General features: G+C 38.1%; 2 protein-coding genes, 1 long non-coding RNA gene and 1 pseudogene across 3 annotated transcripts; 2 read left to right on the forward strand and 2 right to left on the reverse strand.

Annotated features, from left to right (window-relative positions):
* Positions 1-52: 52 nt before the first annotated feature.
* Positions 53-6,675, reverse strand: LOC111337625 (uncharacterized). Its single transcript, XR_002695527.2, has 4 exons — positions 6,521-6,675; positions 4,701-6,414; positions 3,897-3,989; positions 53-960 (listed from the first exon to the last, which is right to left on the reverse strand). It is a non-coding gene; the product is annotated as an uncharacterized LOC111337625 (long non-coding RNA).
* Positions 6,676-6,688: 13 nt separating this feature from the next.
* LOC148740573 (uncharacterized) lies at positions 6,689-9,960 on the forward strand (annotated as a pseudogene).
* Positions 9,961-13,703: 3,743 nt separating this feature from the next.
* Positions 13,704-16,081, forward strand: LOC111337627 (uncharacterized). Its single transcript, XM_022943965.2, has 2 exons — positions 13,704-14,268; positions 14,864-16,081. Exons 1-2 carry the CDS (start codon positions 13,773-13,775, stop codon positions 14,971-14,973), a joined length of 606 nt encoding a protein of 201 aa, XP_022799700.1. The 5' UTR covers positions 13,704-13,772; the 3' UTR covers positions 14,974-16,081.
* A 618-nt stretch (positions 16,082-16,699) lies between these two features.
* On the reverse strand, positions 16,700-18,898 carry LOC111337628 (uncharacterized). The gene is made up of 2 exons (XM_022943966.2): positions 18,021-18,898; positions 16,700-17,031 (listed from the first exon to the last, which is right to left on the reverse strand). The coding sequence occupies exons 1-2, from the start codon at positions 18,527-18,529 to the stop codon at positions 16,992-16,994; spliced, it is 549 nt and encodes a 182-aa protein (XP_022799701.1). The 5' UTR covers positions 18,530-18,898; the 3' UTR covers positions 16,700-16,991.
* Positions 18,899-21,651: the final 2,753 nt, after the last annotated feature.

Here is a 21,651-nt window from a genome sequence, read left to right on the forward strand (position 1 = left end):
TCACGTAGGTAATTAATACTTAGCTTGTATTAAAATTAAGGTATCATCAAAATCTTGTCAATAATCGTATTTAATTTTTTTTCTTGTTGATCAGCTTTAGCTACGCCTCGCCAATTAAGCTAGTTATTTCTTAGGGTACACACATTCATCTAACTTGTTTTGCATGATAATGCTTATCAACTGTTGTAAATATTTTTACTTGTTAATTGTATTCAGTGCCAAGCAAATAAAGACTTCACTTCAACATTTGTCTCTTTATCTTCTTCTTGATATCTCTTAGTTACATAAGAAAATTGCGCCTTTAAAAGGGTCTGGGAACAAGCCAAAATATAGGCTCTCTTTTAATAAAAAATGCGTATGGAGAGTTGCCGAGAGGAAAAATCTTTCTGCGGATTTGAACAGCATCTCGTATTAAAACAAAAAATATACTTAACTTTTAACAAGAGAAAACAAATTGCGTGATCCAATACATTTTTTCCACCAAAAGAGTTAGTATATTTTTCGATCAACACCAGAGACAATCCAAAAGCGCAGACTTTTTTTTCCATAGCAAATTTTTCCCGCCAAAAGACAGTATATTTTTCGATCAACACCAGACTCAATCCAAAAGCGCAGACTTTTTTTTCCATAGCAAATTTTTCCCGCCAAAAGACACTATATTTTTCGATCAACACCGGACACAATCCACAAGCGCAGACTTTTTTCAATAGCAAATTTTTACCACCAGAAGACTTAGAATTTTATGTGACCAAATTTCTTTGCAAGTCCAAGAAAAAGGCGTTTTTTAAAAAACCTAGTTAGCCCTTTTAAAAGCACAAACTGCTTTATCAGTTATTTTCTCCGCAAACACTGATTTCAAGACTTTCTTTCCTTAATAAGTATATCTAAGAAGCGTGTCATAAACTTTATTTCAATGTAAGTTAGCACGTTTTCCAAATCGTGTGGCATCATCCTTCAAACCTGCAATTAAAAGGAAATTTTGCCATGAACATGTGTTTAGTACACTCTAAAATAAGTTCACTGCTAGCCGTTCTGTATTGGGTTTACTCTTTAAGTCCCATAAGTGATTAACCTGTAACCTCTAGCTTCCTGTAATATCTTAAATATTATCCAACAAACAGACAATGAGAACGTATCGGGAAAAAGTTATTATCTTAATTGATCTAACACCAAATTCTCCTAACTAACTTGCAAGGAAATGTATAATAGCTAGCGGGGAGAATTAACAATCAGATCTTGTTAATAAAAGGTTTAATAGCCGAGATATCTTTCGCTAGCATCGTATTTTTTTGTATTTAACGATTTGCCATGCATAGGCAGATCAATTTACGGTAGGAAAAGGTTGTCCCCTATTAGATAGACTATCTTTCCCTTCCCCTACCCCAATTTTAGCAATGAGTTGGAAACCTTAAGTACTCTCTTAGACATAACTTTACAAGGCTGTAGGGGTTTAACTCAAATGTACAAGTGTTTAACAATTCGATTTGCTCTGACAAACAATACATTCTTTAGAACTGAGGTGTACATCTTAAGGAAAAAAAAAAACTTTTAATTCAAAGTTCACCTTGAAATGGTAATCATGCTTTACCAGCGGAGTAATTTTAAAATGTTTCTGGTATTGTTGTAAATTATTTTTGGGTGTTGTTCGGTACGTGTTCGTTTGCTTTCAACTTTACCTTGAAACAAAATCGAGACCTTTAATCCAGACGAGTTTGAAATTTTCCAAGAGTGAAACAACGGACACTTACGAGTCTGCGCAATTTTGATAGGAAAAGCTTAACGTCCTACGAGTTTTGTTAAACAAGATACCGTATTTATTTGGCTATAAGCCGAGACCCTAAACTTCGGTCTGTTTTAATCGGGAAGGTTCTTAAAACATGTAAATTGAAAATACTCGGCTATAAGCCGAGACCATATTCAGAGAATTCCATTCTCGAACAAACTGAAATGAACGCAAAAGTTTCGAAACAGAACAGACTTTCAATGCAGTATTGCCGTCGAAAACAATTCCGAGATAACCAGAGAGTAAGTCATCATGATCAGTGAGTCGCTTGAGGAAAGATCAAGAGAATCTCTTCAATGGATGTCAGCGAAACGCACAACGATGGGCCGATACACTCCGAAATATCCGCGGCTGGATGAGAGATTACTTTACTGGTTTACAGAGCAGAGAAGCCAAGATAAGTTTTCTTTTTACGTGATCGCAAATTTCAACACCCTAACATGTGACGAGTTTGTTTGCCAATCGTGGGGAATGGGCAATTCTGATTGGTCAGTTTCGAAATTCTTAAATCACTTTCGCAAGATCTGTACACTCTCGTTCAAAACCTGCAGAATCTTAACTACTCTAGACGGCATGGAAGATGAAGCAATCTACTCGGAAGAAACGGCAGAACTAGCGGATGAGGAGGAGGTGGACAACGAATTCCACGCCGACACCGAGGACGAACAGTAAGCCGTATTTACTACGCGGCGAAAACAACAAACCGCTCCTTTTGAAGCAACCACCTAAATAAACTCAATGACCAACTTGAACTTGTTTTGTTATATACTTCTGCATGCAATATCTCCGCTTATAGACGAATATATCTATGTTTCCTTTGAATTTGCTGTTTCGAAAAAATTATGTTTGGGAAAACACTCGGCTACAAGCCGAGAACCCTCCTCTAGCTCAAATTTTCGAGATTTTGGTAATATTTTGTGAAAATATCGCTCGGCTTATGGATGAATAAATATGGTACCTAATCCCCGTAACTTTAACAGCTTTTCCCCCCGGGGAAGGGTTCAGTTGCGTTTGATGACGTCTAATAAGTTATTTATTGTCCAGAAACTCTACTTTATGCGTATTTCGTACAAGACGGGAAAAGTGAAGCAAACAGAGAATCGTAGCACGTACAGCCGACCGGTCAAACAGGTCTTTTTATTTTTACAATATCGCGGGATATTTGTACTCGATTCGCGTGTTATTTGTACTCTACCTAGTGAAGTTAGATATAGAGGATATTACAATCATATCTTCACTGCGCGTGGTGAAGATAGGATTTTTTAGTAAAAGGAGAAATCCTGGTATTTCATCAGTATCTATATAATAAAGTGAGATTAGCGATGCGAACTTCGCTGCTCACAAAAACCACAGTACGTATGATGCACGATCCTTCGCAGTAGATAGCGCCTTCTCCCAGTTGGCTTGTTAGCTCAATTGGTAGAGCGCTGCACTAGTATCGCAGAGATCAGTGGTTCGAATCCCGTACAGGCCTGATTTTTTTCAGGTCTGATTTTCGCTATTGCATAAATAGCGCTATCTACTGCGAAGGATCGTGCATCATACGTATTTAATACCGCAGTTCAAAATATATGAACTTCACATATCCATTGTACCAAAAACCACAGTGAAGGGAGGAAGTCTGATATATTTTCCTAAAATTTTGCTGAAAACTAGGTTTTAAAACTCATATCTGTAGTAAAACTGGTGTCCTGGCGAAAGTTATCGGTCGTTGATATCAACTCAGAAAGCATTTGTGCGCTTGAATGTGGAACATTTCGATCCGTGAAAGACAACTTAAATACTGGTGGATTAATTAACAGAGTTTTCAAAACCTGAACACATATTTCATCGCCCGGGGAGGGGGGCGGAGGATGTTGGGGAGTTACATGGTTTTCAGGGGGAATGGAAGGGGGTCAGACGTAGCCAACAGAGTATGAAGGGGGGGGGGGGTGGGGTGCTAGAAAGAATTAACCGGAACTTCCTGCCAATGATGGGGAGGGGATCATAGAAATACTACAGAATCTTGTAGGGAGGGGGGGGGGGGGGAGGGAATCAGCTAATAAAACCAAAATCCTCTAACCCTACCATGCAATAAATTCTGATCGGTCCCTAACTTTAATCATGAACTGACCTGTTGTAAATGTATTTGTCTCTGGGTCCTGTTCTAGATCTAGAAGTAATCCGCCATTTTTCTTCTCTTTTCTGTCGCACGATCACTTGATGACTGCGAGAATAAAAACAGTTTTATCAGAATAAAGAGTTAAATAGACAGACAAATAAATAACCGTGGTAATAGAAACCTCTATATCTCATTAGAAAGGGGGAGGGGCGGGAAGGGGGACTTTTGTATAAATCCGAACAACTTCCGTAATCGTCAGGTGTCTGGTGATGATAAACCCATTTCTTCTCAGAACTTCATTGGAAGGCTCGACACAAATTCATTCTCCTCTTCTCTTGTGATACATGCGATATTTCAACCTGGCAATTGATATGTTTCTTGACAATCCTTAAATTTGCCGTTCAAATACCGCGGAATGATAAGTCTCTCCTGTCAGAATAACTAAAGAGCTAATCGAGCTGAGTAAAACTAAGTAAGTAGTTGGCACTAAAGCTGGAGCAAAGCAGTTAATAGTTCAATAAAAGGGAAAAAAGAATATATAAATGAATAAGAGAATAAATGAATAAATATGGAACGAGAGTATCATATAGCCCCAACATTAATTATGCATTCAGTCTTTGTTCAATGAAAACAATAGCGATAACAATAGAACTCCGCGGAGACTAGTAGTCTTTGATTTCAAAATTTGGATTTTTTTCTCTAAGTCTTTCTTGAAACAGGGTAAATTTGGCGCGTTTTGGCTTTGAAAAACTCAAGTAATTTTCCAGAGGTTTTTAAGTTATATCAAAGAACATGTAACGAAAGAAGATAACTTACACGAGCTCAAAGAATGCCCCAAAACATGGCTGAACTGAGCTGGCTTCACGTTGCTGTCCGGCCACTGTCAATGTGCGACGTACATTTAAGTCTGAGTGTTAAGGTCAACCAACATTTCAGCTTTAGCTGTCTGGCATTAGAACTGTCTTACACATGGGTCGATGATTTTTTCGCTCCCCGAAAAACCAAATGTGAAGCAAGAAGCTCTGAGCCATGAAGCCTCAATGAAGTTGTAAGCTCCACGTGTGAAGATCCTAACAAAATTAAAAAGAATTCAAAATGAAGTTAAGCCTAAAAATATTTGCAATGCAAATCAAACGTTCCTTCAACCGTTCAAACCAATCTATCCTGTATCACGTAACGGTTGGGAGAAAACCATTCTGCGATGAAATTGGATAGTCATTCCTTGGAATAGATCTTCTTTTGGGGTCAAAGATACCACTGTCACACAATCATCAAAACCATTTAACAAATAAAGTCAAGAATCGTAGAAATAAAATAAGATGAATATTCGCACAGTCTCGCAAAGATTCCGGTTTCTGCAATGTTCCGTGCGGGAGATACACAAAGAAATGCTTTACTCAAATTTTACAAGGCTTTGTCTGCAGACACCAACGTGGCGGCCGGAAACTAACAAAAACATATGTCCTCGAGTTTTCTTATGAAAAGCCTGCAGTCGTCTTCTGAGGGTTCACAAAAATCTCTATGATTGCTCATTCACATACAAGGACTGTTCAGATTGCGAAATCTCAACAGCTAAGCTACTTTTTTTTAACCTACGTGACAGCATTTTAATATACGGAAAAGCTTAGAAATTCAACCTTGCTTTATCACTGTGACGATTGCATGCTACAAAGGTGGGCGCCCTTTGTGGCACAGACAAAACCCCAAGCACAAACAATCCCTAGAAGACACGCCACAACGCTACCAACCATAAGTCTACAAAGATTTATTATCCCTAGGCAAAACAATAAAGCAACTAACAATAACGATAACACAATGAACTGAATTGTTTATCCTAATTAATTTACAGAAATACGAGATTTAAACTTCAGTACACTAAAACTATTTACAAGAGTATTACTATTAAGATGTAAAAAAAAAAAGTAGGTTTTTTTTTTTTTTAGCTCAGTTCAGTTCACCCTCGCGTCCCTGTGCCTGACCTGTTCTTAACAACCACGTTCCACCAACAAACGGCTGATAATAATAATAATATAATAATATATAATTATTACGACTGATAAACCAAACTCACGATTCACAACCCAAATTCACGTTTAACAACCCTAACTCGTTACAAGCCAAACTCGCGTTTAACAAGCCAAACTCGCGTTCAACGCAGCTAAACGTAGAAGTTTCTAGCTAAACGTAGAAGTTTCTAACTTCACGTAATTCGGTCTTCGCCCAGATTTTTCCTTGACTCCTCTTGTCTTCACTGGCTTTCCCTTTGACAGAAGATATTCTTCTTTTCCTTCTTCTGCGCTTTCTTCGGCCAGCTTCTCTGCAAACGTACGCCCCCGGCAAATGAAATCTTTGTCGTGTGAAAGGACGATTTTCCTGAATGACTCTTCAGTGATTGAAACGTGCCCCGATCCGAACGAGTCTCCGCAACTTTCCAACCTTCTCTCAAAACAGGGAGAAAAAAAAACCTCACACCGTAACCACCCGTGGTAACCACATGTGGACGCAAGGTGCCAGAAAAGAATGAAGAAAACTATGTGATATATAAAAGAAAGGTTAATTACACAACAAGTTACGTAACAGATACAAATATTAACCACTACATTGATCCTAGGAGAATAAAATAATTATTTACGTACCCCTAAATAAATTCTTTTGGGCGCTTTCATGACAATCACAAGACGAAAAACCCGATCAAACTGAAAATTTGTATGAATATTATGTCTTCAACTGTTCTATTAACTAACTAATCAAAAATCTCACTCTGATTGATAATTCCTTATTTTTTTAATTTTAATGACGTCACGTGAAAACCAAAATGGCATAGAGCTAACTTCGTTCCCAGGGTCTCTCATCTCCAGGCAGCAGGAAGATGAGAGACCCTGGGAACGAGGTTGGAGCGTTTCTAGATTGAGGGTTGTTAAACCAAAGCAAAGCAATAGTCAATCATAGCAAAGAAAATATCAATAATGAAAACCGGAAGTAAAAACCGACAAGCTGCCTGAAGCGCAGAAACACGCGTATGCGCGAGTTTCCTGGACCCGACAAAGTGAAGTCAAACCAAAGTAGTTCCGGATTACTTACGACACTCGATTGAGAGTGCTCTATAAACCTTTCTTTTCTGATGACACCAAACCATTTGATTGCCCCGATTTCATGCATCACTGTTTTACTGTGACAATCTCTAATGGAGAAATATATCGTCAGAGACAGATTAAAACAACTGTCATGCAAAAATTTCGGTAAGCAAATAAACTGCGTCATTGCTGGCAATTTAAAAGACTCTTTGACCAATCTGGAAATGGATTTTTTCAGTACTTAGAGCCAATTGATGAATTTTTTTTTACGGCAACTCCAGGAAAAATATTTTTATAATTTTCGTCTGAGCAATCCTTGGGGGAAAAATGAGCAATTTATAACAATCAACTTAGGGATGCAACCCTTTTAAAAAGTTATTTTCCGTTTGTTTTTCCCTAACGTTTGCAATATCTCACAGAAAAGTACGATAACTTCATCTTGAATGAAATAGTGCCAAGGTCACATGAAACGAATCGATTAAACTGAAGCGTGAGTGATACAATAAAAGAAGGAAGATTATGATTTTAGAGGCCGGCTTTGAGTTGCTGAAACAAAGTTGTGTACCATTATAATATTTAAATAAGTAGATTAATTAAAAAAACAATTTCCGACAGATGGTGCTCTATTCAACAATCAAACACAAATGCGCATCTTGACAACTCTGGCAATATTTCTGTCAAAGCCCAACGAAATCCTATTCTAGAGTCTTTTGTTAAATTGACCGGCCGTCGTATTGAAAACCCTATAATCATGTCATTCAAACAATTTTAATGCAAACGTCAATACGTTTAAAGCTAAGCTAGGAATATTGTAAGCTCAGATAGGAGAAAAGAATTATTTTTTTTCTGCTCCATTCTGATTGAATTCCACTCAGAAAGGCGTTTATCAGATCAACAGCAAAAGTATACTTTAAGTAAACGCTTTGAACATCAGTTGTTTCTGACTGAGAATCTCTCCCTTGAACAGGTGTAAATACTTGGCTAAAGTTTCGCAAACGCTGGAGTTGCTTTTGCAAGGAAGCGGCGAAGCCGGATTGAGAAAAACGAAAAAGATAGACCAGAAGGCAAGTATTACGAATGATTAAAGCTCCAACTTGTATTCTCCGCAACAATTTTTTCCTTTCTATTTCTTCTACACATCACATTCAACTGAAAGAAAGGTACTGATTTTTTTTTCTGGAGAGGATCAGTAGTCGAATGACAAACACAGGCGATTATATGGGGAGTTGAAGGCAGCTCAATCATATCGATAGATAGATAAATCGTTTATTAAAAAAAATCACCTCGCAGTCCGAAGACTGAATTACGTGTATAATATACAAGAAACAAAATTCATTGTTAAAAGAGTTTGAAAATCTTAATAGTAAAAATATACAAAAATTAAAAAAAAAATAATAATAATAATAAAAATAAAAAATAAAAAAAAATTAAAAAATTAAAAAAAATAATTAAAAAAAATAAAAAACCGCGAAATTAATGAGCTGTACTCTTAAATTTTACATTGTTCATGTATCAGGAGTAGATAACTAACCAGGCTGTGTGGTCCTGATGTAGATTATAGTTATGTTCATGTTAAGTCGCCATAGAAAATTAATATACTTATTTAGGAAAAAAAGAAAAATTAGATTACTTCATGAAGCGAACAGTTGTACTCTCCGTTCAAATAAAGGTCAGTTTGTATTTGCAAATTTGAGGTAAGTTATATAACGCCGGGCTTAAGCTAAATATTAGACATTTAATTGTTGATATTTTCTCAATTATGTTCTTCTGATATTTTCTCAATTCTTAATCTTCCCCTATATTTTACATCTCGTTTACCTGGAGTCAGAGTTTGACTCGGAAAATAAAACGCATACGAGACTGATTTAGCGTTTTGCTTCGCTCGGCAGGTGAATTTCAAAGTTAATGCCTTTCCAGCCACGACCAAAAATCAAAATGAATCATTCATCGATGGAAAACCATCAGGCCTCACCTGTCAGTCAAACTGTTATTATTATTGACATCTCGCTGTTGACAATTGGTTCTCTGGCAGGGATTTTTGGCAATGGGCGCGCATGCGTTTTGTTTTGGAAACGCAGAGATCCTCGTAAGGCCTAGCCTCCCTCGCAGACGTTTTTTTTTTTGGATGTCACGCAACGCTCCCCCAAAAGGACATCCAAAAATAACGGCTGCGAGGGAGACTACGTAAGGTCCCACAAGTCCTTTTTGTAAGTCTTTCTACGATCGGCTTTCTTTCTACACTGGTTACCAGTTACGGTGCCCGCAGTTTTGTGTTTTATTATTACCCCGACAGTATTTGTCTGTATGACGATGAACGCGATCACTTTATTCCTCATAGCGATGAACCGACAAGGCTGTGTTTGACGCCCTTTCAATCAGCGCATACTGACAACACAATGTCAAAAAGTTTATTTTTTATCTGTTGGATTCTCGTGTTAGTTTTGGCCTCAGCCGCTATTACGTTTGATGTGCTTGGAGAGCATCCATTTTGCCACAGTTTTGATCCGTACGGCCTCCTGAACAAAATATCAAGCAAAAAAAGTTCTTTCTTACATCTTGTAACCTTTTCTATATCTTTGAACGTGGCAGCTCTTATTATTATTTTAATAACCTTTTTTCGCATCGTGAAAAAACTTCGCCCATCTCTCATCCCTATTTCTATTAGTGTTCAGAACTGCAGAGAGAAAGAATTGAGAAAATATACGTACAGGGCATGCCTCGTGTTCGCAGTCTGCTGGTTTGTCGGCTTCATACCCAATCTTTTGATTCGATATGGGGGGCCCAACTTCGACAAAATCAAAGATGCACAGGTTTTGACTGTAACGATTACCAAGTTCATGTATGTGCTTAATCCATATTTGCATCACAAGGTATTAACATTTCGCACTCCAAGGAACCGAATGGCGGCTTTAAGGGGCCATGGAAGACAACTTAATTACAGCAACAAACACCACAGCCAATCAGAAGATAAGAGTAAGTCACCAGAAGCCAATAAGAACTGAATTCATGATCAAGGCGGGAAAAAGCAAGTGATGTGATTGCATGGTTGGGAAGCTGGCGCGAGTATTTTTTTAAGACCAATCACAGTAGTGAACCAGTGCAATGTCAATTTACTAGCGACAATTGGTTTTTAAAATACTCTAAATTAAAATACAATTCTTGGTAGATCAAAGGTGAAATAATAGACTTGCCCATTCTCTCGAATTAAACTCTTTTAACTAAGTTGGTGATAATTTCTTTCATTCTTACTCCCTTAATGTCTATTTAAGAGATGTTGCTGTAAGGGGAAACTGTGTGCACTGGACACTTAACGGCAGGTCGAGACGGGATCAACACTCAAGGTCTTTAAATAATCGAGGAGAATATGTTTCCTTTACCATGACAAAATGCATAAAACTGATTAAAAAGAGAAATTGATAAACCGTGGGCTCCGTCTCCTGCATTTTTTCTCTGCTGGTTAGTGGGGGACGATGAAGAACTCATGAACCTCTCGCAATTAAAGAGTAGAGAATGTAGTTGCCGGTGTCGTGGTCTGGCCTTGTTATTGTTTGTACAGGCCTCCATCTGAGCCGGCATTAAAACTGAACTCAGCCAGTCCGATAATTAGATAAATAGTTGTTTTGCAATCCGTGTCAATATCAACCATCTTTTAGTTTCTTTTGCTAATTTTCGTTTTAGTATATCTTACCAAAACAACATTTAGCGTTTGCTTCCGCACTGTCGGTAGTTTTGCCCGTCGCAGATATCCACTTTAACGATAGAAACACTGTTCCTCGGTCGGACTTTGTAGCCCTTCCCATCAGTCGAGACAGGAGATAAAAAATGAGACCATTTCGTTCTGCGAAGTTAATTCAATTAATTCAGTATCTGATACCGTTAAAGAGTTTCTTCAGCAGTATGAGGCAAAAACGTTAGCTGTGTCTAAATACTCAGCAGCCGACACACCAAATGCCAGGCAGTGAGAAATTTTCACAAAAATATCCGTTCGGCACATGATAAATTCGGTGTCTGAATCAAAGCATTCCATTGTCGAAATTCCCAGCCAAGCGACCCATAAAGGAGAGCTGAGCCCCTCCAGATTAAAAGAGCCACTCCTAATTGGATCAGGATTTTTGGCCCATCATTAATTCAGGGTTTTTCGGTTTATAACAGGTTTAATGTCAGAACCCAGCTTAAGTTGGTATTCACCGATTGTCAACATGAAGTTCGATCACAGGTGGGCCACCCTGGGGGTGTTTAATTAAGAAAAGCGTTTGATTTGACACTAAATTCTTTAAGCTGGTGTTATAAGAAATGTAAGACAAACGGTGTAGAGAATTGATATTTAGATCTAGGAAGTGAAAGGGTGACAGTACCATATATTGTTAGTCTTGCTCTCAGGAGTCATCTGGTCTAGTTCATGCTCGTTACCCGTGAAGAAGTCCTACAACGTACGCGTCCCAGATAGCAGTAGTTTTTTTGAAGGTTCACAAAAATTTTGTAGGCATGAAGTGTCCCACGCAACCGTTGGTCGAGATACTTGACCACAGACTGACCACCTTGTGGATATGTTGACAGGTAAGACATACTGCAGAAATATAGAATGTGACGCGGTTAAAAATTAAGGACCGAGTAATAAAATTTCCAAAGAACTGTGGTCTGAAAACCTCAATTAAGTGAAAAGAAATATCAGTGCACCGAAGGATAGGGGTTTTTTGCCTCCCCGGGCCGTTTGAAACGTTTTTTCAGTGCTTTTTTTGTGGCCGGTATATTATTCTATACTTCTGTAGTATTTCTGACATTTCAACAGACTCACAAGGTGGTCCGTCTGTGCTAAAATTGTCCGCCAAATGCATTGCGGTCAAGTGTCTTAACAACGTCGATCCTAGGAACAATAGTCTTTAAAAAAAGCACACACAATTTTACATTCATGTGTTGACCAACGCAGCCGTTGTTAGATCTTCTTCTAGCGTAACGAGACCAGAAAATAGCCACGAGCAAGACTGACAATGAAAGATACTTTCACCTTTTCATTTTGATCACTCCCTAGATCCAATATCAATTCTCTACAACGTCTGTTTTACATTTCTTATAATGCTAGCTAAGAGAATTTAGTATAAAATCAAGCGTTATGCCTAAGTTGATATTTTTCTGTCTTCTAATCTCCTTTCTGCTCGGGAATGTATCAACACTGTTTCATAAATTTCCTCTCTAGTCTCTAACAAAAGTGAAAGCATTGAGAGAGCCTTTCGAGTAATTTTCAATACGATAACTCTTGAATGAAAATAAATACCCAGCCTCAAATCTCGGCCTGTGGTTTTCTGTATCCTGTGTATTCTGTTAAACGGATGACGCTAACTTCATACTCACGAAGTGCACTAGTGATGATCGAATTTGGCCAGCGAAACCCTCTGTTTACAAATCAGAAATGCCAACGTCCCTGTATGAGCTTAACAAGAATTGCCCTTTTTGTCACCCTGGTGTTTACACAAATGGAAATAATATGCTGCAAAACGCAACAATTTCCTCGCAATTATCTGAAGTAAATCGGTCTTTATTTATTTGCTTTTGCTATTTTTATAGACAAGTTTCGGAACTGGATTATATTCTTCTCCATCTGACATTTAACATTTATCACCGATCGCCAAGTTACATATTATGACGAAACCTCGGAACCGAGAAAACAATTCTCCCGGAAATTTGATAAAAAATGTCCAACCAGGCACTCAAGATTGTCAATCACTAGACCATACTAACTAGGACAGAATTTCCGCCGGGCCTCCTCGCGAAACTCAGACATATTATCGATAGTAAATCGAAAAAGTCAAGTAGGATGAGATAAATATAATTTTTTAGGCCGCTTAAGCTAAGTGGAGCATCGAGAAGATTCGTTAAAACGGCACAGAAGGAGCATTTCCGAGGAGGCAGAATAAACATATAGCACCGCCTCCCCAATTACGGATCCCTTTAGAGTTGAACTGTCTGTAAGCAATCAACTATCTGCGGGTGCACTGTGTCAATTTGATTGAAACAATGAACCTCGTTAATTGCAAGAACGTGTTATCACAGAGTATTTACCGACCTTCCGGGCTACATATTTGCGTATCTTCGAGCACATGGAAAACATTATGGAGTATTTTTTTTTATGAGTATTATTTTATGAGTTCGATCCGTCAAGTTAACACGAGGGTTTTGTTTACTTCAGTTATTGACTCGATTAGGTGCTATTTGTCAGTATCAGACCCTGTTATGCTAAAGTTCTTTCACTTTCATATATTCGCGCATTTAAAAGAAAAACATTCTTGAGTGATTTTGTCAAGGAAATCTGGCGCGAGGTCAAATAATGAGATCACGATCATGGGTTAAATTTAGAGATATGTTTGGTAAATGATTTAGTTAAGTCAATAGTCTTAGTCCCGACAATGTTATCCTGTCAGGCAATAATTAAAAAATAATAAATCATCCTCGACAGTTTTCGTCGTTGAAAAAGACTCTCGCAAATACCTCTTTGTGGGAGGGAGATAGATGTACAAGGACGCGTTAATCTGTCAAATATTAAGCATTGGCCCTGGCGGTCCGTCAAAAGACATGTTTTGGTCGTTTTCCAAACAAATCCGCACTGTTGCGGCCGTAATCGGAGGTCAAGAAATTGGCCTCGTACCGCAAAAGCTCAGCTCAGATTGGTTGACAGATGACGTCTATGAAGGACATGCATCGAAACTTTTTAATGAGGTCTGATTGGAGGGGCGGAGCTTGCGGAACTTCAAGAATGCAAGGTAAGGTAAGTCAAGTCAAATAAGAGGACAGCGCAACAGAGTTTGATTACAAAACAGCGATGGAAGCTTCCACAAGAAACGAAAATGGGAAGAAACGCTATCATCTTCGTCAGACGTCCCGCGAGGCTCGGAATAAGCTCGCGGAATTGGCCAATTTTGAGGAAGACGTAGATGAAATATGCAGCGACTGCTTTCGGGATTCGGCGCGGTTACGAAAGTACCCACATTTGAGGTCAAGTCGGGATTGTGCTACGGTGAGAGAAAGAAATCGAATGCATAAATTGAACAGAGCATTTGAAGAGCTGAGAAAAGTTATTCCAAAAGAGAGCTACGATGGAGAAGAGAAACTCTCCAAGATTGCCACTTTGCGACTAGCTATTCACTACATAAATGTCCTCGAGAATATCTTGGAACAGGATTCGGGCGATGAGAGTGAAAAAGACGAAGACACCACGAGCAAACGACAACGTTTAAGCGATGAAGAAACTTCTTCAAACACCAGCAGTACAGAGTTTGAGTCACAAGGTTCTCCCGAGGGAATTTTCTTTAATGAAAGTAAGTAAACGAAAGCCTTATGTAATTAGAAGTGTACACATTTAAGCTCGCTTTCGCTAACAGTTTAACGCCGATTCGTTTGAAAAGGTGGCAAATTTATCACCTACCCTTGGGGTAAAACGATAATTTGCGAGCTTCAAGGGGGTAAATAAGCCTCCAGCATAGAAAAGCTGTGTAATTTGCTGTTACTGCGAGCAAACAGTGTAAACGAAGAAAGGAACCTCATCTATCGGAATAATCTGCTCCATTCCAACAAAAGCAACAGTGTGCTACACCGTTCAAATTTCCTGCTACGCTATGAAACGTAAACACAGTAAAACACCTTTTTAAAAGTGTTTATTAACAGATGCTCCTGGGTTTTGAGTTTGAGTGGTCTTAACACGCCTAAATTTCCTGTGGTGGATATTTTCAAGTCGGCTTACTTCATAATTGGTACAGGATATTCCTATAGTAAAAAAACTGTGCAAACGCATTCGATCTGACGGTTCAGTTAGTCAACGCATGCACTGTTCATCGATGAGGCATTTACAACGAATCGTTTACCTTTAGCAACGTTTAGCGATGTTTACCGATCCTGAGATTTTTCAATTTTCAGGTTTTTGGTGCGGTGCTCTGGAAGAATTTGTCGGCCCTTACTGGGAAGAGGTATCTCTAACAGAAGCTCTCGAGGTTTACTCAATCACCAACACAAGTCCGACATCATGACAGATTCTGCACTGACGAATTCACTTTGTACTTCTGTTACAATCACGGCAGGCCTTCTATAATTTAGAGGCTTAGTTAGAGGAAGGTTTGGTTAGATAATAGGCTTTCCGGAAATAAGCAGTGTGAAGTTTGGGATAGATAGAGGGAAAGATGAAATGCGAAGAATATCCTGCCAATTCATTTCTAGTTGACGACATGCTCGTACCGCTTTTTCGCTTCGTAGCGTAAGGATTAAATATTTTGAATGCGTGTTTTCTTTACCTGAAATTTTATTTGGTCAAAAAGAATATTAAATTTTGCGGTAAGCTTAAGAGTTTGTTTGCTACCATTGGAGAGCGTTTCATGATCAAACGGCTTCATTTTAAAAATCATGTCTTGGTAAAGTGGAAATCTAGACAAAGCGAAATTTGATCTTTCGTAGCGGAGCTTTTGCAAGAAATTTGCCAGCCGACTTCACGAATCATGGAGAAGTTCAGCATTTAGATTCCACCGATTTTTAAGTTGTAGTAGAAAATTGAATTCGAATACAGACAAGGCTGCAAGGAATGTAAGATCGAGATTTTACTTACCTACTGACAAATTTTCATGGCTAACATTTGAGAAGGTCTTACCTTGAAACAGAATTACTAAGTTTTTAAGTTCCGCAGTAAATCAGGTAACAAACCAAATATTAATTGTTAGCCAATTATTTCAGTCTTTTGACTGTGAAAATTCATTGTATCTTGCTCTGTTAGAGAGATAAGTTAACTTTTTCCTTGATATGATTGCCACTTAGTAGCTATTTTCATTTGTTTCATTTGTTATTTCCGGTTCTGTTCTTAAAATCTTTTAAAGTTGTGTTCAACCTACATTTCAAAGTTGCTTGTGGTCTTAGAAATATTATAGAGGGAGGGCTTTAATTCAGGTCATAGGTAACTAAGTTAAAAAACGTGGAGAGAATTATGGAACTGATCCATCCATAAACACTTAAATAACAATCACTTTTGAAAAGCAATGCATAGCGCATTGAAAAGATGCTTTGACAACAGATAATTAATTTCAGTAGATCTTAAGCAAACCTCATCAATGTCTGAAATAAAACACTGGTTACAGGAACGTTATCAGTTCAATCTCTGTTCGTTTGACGTTTCTCTTTATTCGTTATTTAGAGGAAAAGAGCTTAATATCAATAGATTACCAAGCAAAACGAAACTATGATCGATCTCAAGGTAATGAGCGACTTTCTCTTTTCTCCAAGTTCTTCACGCTTCGACAGGGAGCAAAGTTCCTTACTTAGTCTATCACGTGATCGTCGCGTAAGACTATGACGCAGTCTCTCGAGGTTTGAACAAGGTTTTAATTTTGAGGGAGTATTTCTGATATATCTGGACCTTATTCGATAGTTTAACGTATTATACGCGCGGATCTTTTGCGAGTCGCGTAGTATCTGTTTGCCGAGCCTCTTAAAGGCGAAGAGGACAACGAGAGATGAGCAAAAATTCTGCTGGTATTATTTGTAAAACTATCCAAATAAGGGATTGTTTATTCCACCGTCATTTCATTTTAAAGTTATTTTGGCTTCTAGTTTTCGAAATACATCATAAGGCCTTATCTGAGCAGCGTATCGATCGCATAATTAAGGCGTCCGTGAATGACGAAAACAACTCAACAAAACCGGATTGATAATATTCAGTATTCTACAAGTGTAATAAAAGACCTTTTAAAAGGAATGACTACTAGACACATCTTAATCCAAATGATATTTTAATCTTAACCTTCCCACAACTTGTTCGACCTTACACAATTCCGCTTTACGTAACTTGATTATTTACAGATAAAATATATATAATTTTCTTTTTCGATTTTGCAGGTAAGCTATTGATACAGACTAAGATAATTCATTCGTTTTGACTTATTTTAATGATTGACTTAAAACTCTTGTTTTCTGTTTCTTGTCTTTTTCTTTTAACTGTCACCGTAGGAGGTCGCTGACACTTGGAACGAAATATGAATATTTATGTCTGTATTGAGTGCCCACGTCAGTCAATAATTATGTCTTCACTGACTGTCTTTTTCGCCCTGTAAAATGAAATATACAGTTAAGTGAACTAATTTCTATTTTGTTTTAAATGCTACTAACGCACAGTTTTTTTCCTTTCCCGCACAACACTCGAGTTTTCAATTATAAATTCGCAAATAGCACATTTTCTTGGATACATCAATTTTAACACCTAAATCCGGCTAGACCTTTTAAAAAACCTGTTACCGCTAAAATGTAAATAATGAATAAATTTAGCGAACTTTCTCGTCGCTTCCGCGAAATGTAATTGGAGAGTTCTCAAGTAAAAACAAGGTTCCATTTTCGAAGTTCCTGTTTTCTACCGCATAGATTTAGCTCTTGAGCGAATTTCCCCGATGCGTTTGCAAAGCAGGTGTATTCCTGTAATTAGTGTTCTTTTGTTGCAACGTTCGCGACAATTTCATTGGTTAATGCCTGAGTTTTAATATACAACAACATAGAAGTTTATTTCAACACAAGTCCAGGTGTTTGTTAGCGAATTCGATTCTGGTCTTTGGCGTTTCGAGATCAATAGACGAAAAGCATTAAAGGGCCTGATGAGATTTAAACCTTCACGCCGGCTTTGATTATAATTTCTGCTTGTAAAAGCCCTTTAAACTTCTAATAAAAATTTAAGTAAGAGCACAAAGAACCCGGAAAGCCTAGCGTTAGAAATATATATCGTGGAAATTTTCTTAAGGCAACCAGAAAGACATCGCAGTAATTGAAGCATGTTTTTTTTTTTTTTTTGCGTGGTGGAGCTATGAAAAGGGAATTATCAAAGGGAAAATGAGATCAATTTGGGCATACTTTGTACAAGTTATGGCCTATTTATAAAATTATGCTTTTCACTCGCAAATATGTTTTAGCGGCGATTCGGTAGTTTTTAATATCATAAATAGCTTTAAAAGGCCACGAAAAGAAAACATCTTTGAGAGAATCCCAAAATGAAAAATATAATTTTGTATTATCTTAAAGTTGGAAAAAGAAAACATTTTCTGATACTCACTCTTTTCGCCTTGTTCGGCCTTCCGTTTGCAAAGCTTGAGTACATTTATCGACGCACTCGGCGAAATGTTTAAGTGATTTCGTAGATGTATCGTTCTCTGCCAAATAAGACAATGCCGAGATATAGCTCGTTGCCAACCTCAATATTGCGAGCTTAGAAAGCTTCTGATCACTGGAATAGCTGGGCACAGCTCGTCTTAATCCTTCGAAAGCCTCACTCATAATATGAATTCTGGAGCGCTCTCTTGCATTTGCGATTAATCGACGTGATCTGTTTGACTGACGCCAAGACAATGCCTTTTTAAGCTTAGAGCGGGATTTTTTAACACTTTGTCCTCTCTTCTTTTTCCCGCTTGCAACGTTTTCTTCACTTTCTTCTTCTTGAGCCGCTGCTGGTGTTTTCGGCTCCTCAGTTTCCTCGCTGGTTGATTCTTTCGAAATACTTGAATTGTAGTTAAGAGATCCCATGGACTGTGCATATACCAAATTCACCGCCGCAATATCACACATGGAGGCTGGAGAAGAGAGATTTTTGCGCCTGGTGCCCTTAATTTGCGGCTTTTTCGTTGTAATTGATAACGTTTTTAGGGCTTTCGCCGACGAAACACTGCGATGATCAATTTTGGCAGTGAAATTGGAGGATAAGTCGACCGCCTCGCTGCTTACCAACGAATGCGCTTCTCACTTGAAACACCTGGTTTCCCTTTGCTTGCTTCACAGTGCGATGTTTTCTTGTGCTTCGAACATCCGAAGATCTGTCATTTTCTATTAGCATTTTTTAAACACCACCTGCCACCAAAAGACAAAGAGTTCCGAGATTGTTTATCATCTCGCTTGGCAAACACTCATTCACAATCAGCTCTAAACGATTGTTGACCGAAAGCAAGCGTGACACATCAAATGTCATTTCTCGCCGCATACAAATGGCTTTTTTTCGCTGTGCATAACAGGTGCGGTGACACTGAAAATTTTGTTTGTTAATTGCGTTATTACTTTCCCCTAATGGCGTCTTTTGAGAATAAAAACCATTCTAAAATGGGCTGAATTCATTACAAAGCAATGCATCCTTTCAAAACTTTCAAAACCGGTATTCCTTGTCAAATCAAAGACAGCTTAATGTTTCGGAAAGCTTTCTTTTTCTTGCTCTGAATTCGAAGTAAATTTCTTTTGTGGGATCGAGCTTTGTGTCTCCGCGCAGGTGCTGTGTTTTTGACTCTTTTTCTGGTCTGAATTTGACCAAAAGCAACAGCCAATTGTTTTACAAATAAGCCATTTGCATCAATAATGATCAAAGAATGGAAGGGCGAATTTTCAAAACTGTTTTGTATGATATCTTCAACTGACTGGATGTCTTGTATCAATGTTTATAGGTCGCAGATACGAAAACGCAAGGAAAAAAAAATCGTGCTTATTTTCTGATATCATTTAAGGTTCGGTATTTTCCAAATATCCATTCATAATCGAATGTCGCCGAAATAGTGGAAACATGCATTTTGGAAAGACAACTTCCAGCATTATCATAAGATAGGAGGTTTCGAAATTTGTCGCGAGCTTCTCAAACGGACGGAGATTCGTGCATCTCTCCAATATTCATGACAGAAAAGTATGACAAATGTTAGCCCTGTTTGGCGCGGCAACACAACGATGTTTTAAAAAGTTCGATGATGATTTAGCACCAAAATAAGATCCCAGATGATGAAGGCTTAAAATGATCCGAGCGTAACAAGCGTCGTGAATGTGGTAAATAAAGAATTCAAATTTGACAAAACCGGCCCGCTGAATTAACATTAAGTTAAATAGATTATCATGGAATTGTCTCATCGGACGACAGACATACAAAGTGGATCCTTTCATAACCTTCGCAATGTTCATAGCTGGAATAAACATTATAATTATATTTATTTTATCGGTTGTCAGTTCTCAACACAGACTCTCGGCGCGCGATTTGATTCAAGTTTAGCGAACAAAAGTAATAGAGAGAGCATTGATGAAAAAACTGTATAGAATACCCTCCTCTTCGAAGGCGTGCATCATTTTTTTTATATTACTGGGTGTTACGAAGCGAATAATTAGATTGAAATCAAACGGCGGTAAAAAATTGTCAAAATTAAAATACCAATAAAACTAAAATAACGAGAGAAGCTGTGTTTAAACTGAAAAGTTTCACTCTTCTTTCTTTACTGCCTTAACTTTGGGCCAGGGGCCCCCAGCTCGACGGTAGCTTCCCGTTCCGAAAAGCTGTTCAGCTGCGTCTGTTTATTTAGTCGTGTTTACTTATTTGTAATTTTGAAATAATTTCAAATTATTAAAAAATCGTATATACCGCAGAGTGGACTGGTTTTAGAATTAGAATTGAAAATATGGCTTGGAGCTGTGAAGTTCCCAAAGCTTTCGAAAAACGGGTCATTGATAATTTACGTTGTGTGGGAAAAATTACGTTGCGAAAAATCGTTTTCCTGACCCCAAAATGTTTCACCAAAACAAATGGCCAATAAAGCAGCTTCCAGTCGAGTTTCGAAAAACAAAATAAAAATATCGCGACAGCCAATCCGAGCGAAGGTTGACATCATCATTAGCCAATTAGAACTTAAAGTGACGACAAGTATTGTGAATGAAACGCGGGAAAACACGAGTGTCCAAAGAAGGTTTGGTTTAAGGTTTGAATCTGATTGGTTGACAAGGTGAAGCAAGTTTTCTGGACCAGTCACAGAACGAAGTTAAGCAAAACCAAAGCACTCATACATTATTTTCGACACTCGATCGAAAACTGCTCATCATTGTAAAATGAATTTCAACGACTTGTTTTAGAAGCAGTGATACACAAGGAGAAGTTTGTCCCAAAGTGTCTCCTGGGCTTTGCTCCGATTAATAACACAGGTGTTAAAGAAATAACGGCTGTCTCAATTTATTTCGTTTTAAGATAAATTGTACGGTTTAGATAAACAGAGGATATAAATGTTTGGCTTGCCTGACTGGTACTATATCAAAATTTACGACGCCAAGTGTACACAGCAATTCCTTTTACTATTAAATTAGAACTCACTCCAAAGCTGCTCAGGGCAGTTTTGTTCTTACAAGTGGTGTTTAAAGATCTTTAAATTGCGATAATGGCACGTTTGCCTCTGTGTTAGATTTGACAAGCGCTTAATACTTTGGAGATTTTTCCATGTGACCAAAAATCAGTCTTAATTGGCACAATCAGTTTGACTCCAATTTCACCTACTCGACAGTCATGCGAAGGCATGCACAAAAGTAAAGCTTTGACCACACGTATCGTGCGAGATTTAACTAGTGCCCAGGTCTTCTCGTTTCCAATCGAGGTGAAAGATATCGAGTCATAATTGGTGTTAAATGACGCGACGTTTCTCATATCGAAATTGAGTTTTTATCTGACAAGAACGTCGTTACAACGTGAAAAATTGGAAAATGTGATCAAAATGGAGAAAGCCTTCTCGCGATCGATTTGCGATCAAACTGGGAAAACAGCAGCGAGTGTGGAAAAATATTTCTTAAATATTTGCCTCTGAATTATTTTCCTCTCTAGCTGCGAGAATCTGGTGTTACATCAAGACAACAACTGATAAGTTTGAGTATTCTCATTACCTGTTTGCTGGATAAAGTATGGAAACATC

This window comes from Stylophora pistillata, chromosome 2, assembly GCF_964205215.1.
Source record: "Stylophora pistillata chromosome 2, jaStyPist1.2, whole genome shotgun sequence".
NCBI classification, from domain to species: domain Eukaryota; kingdom Metazoa; phylum Cnidaria; class Anthozoa; order Scleractinia; family Pocilloporidae; genus Stylophora; species Stylophora pistillata.

What these genes read in the sequence shown, in the direction of transcription:
- LOC111337628 (XM_022943966.2), bottom strand. Translation starts at nt 18,529, where the DNA reads ATGTGTGATATTGCGGCGGTGAATTTGGTATATGCACAGTCCATGGGA. An exon ending in GGCCGAACAAGGCGAAAAGA is followed by an intron (nt 17,032 to 18,020) that starts GTGAGTATCAGA and finishes TTCATTTTACAG; the next exon opens with GGCGAAAAAGACAGTCAGTG.
- LOC111337627 (XM_022943965.2), top strand. Translation starts at nt 13,773, where the DNA reads ATGGAAGCTTCCACAAGAAACGAAAATGGGAAGAAACGCTATCATCTT. An exon ending in GGGAATTTTCTTTAATGAAA is followed by an intron (nt 14,269 to 14,863) that starts GTAAGTAAACGA and finishes TTCAATTTTCAG; the next exon opens with GTTTTTGGTGCGGTGCTCTG.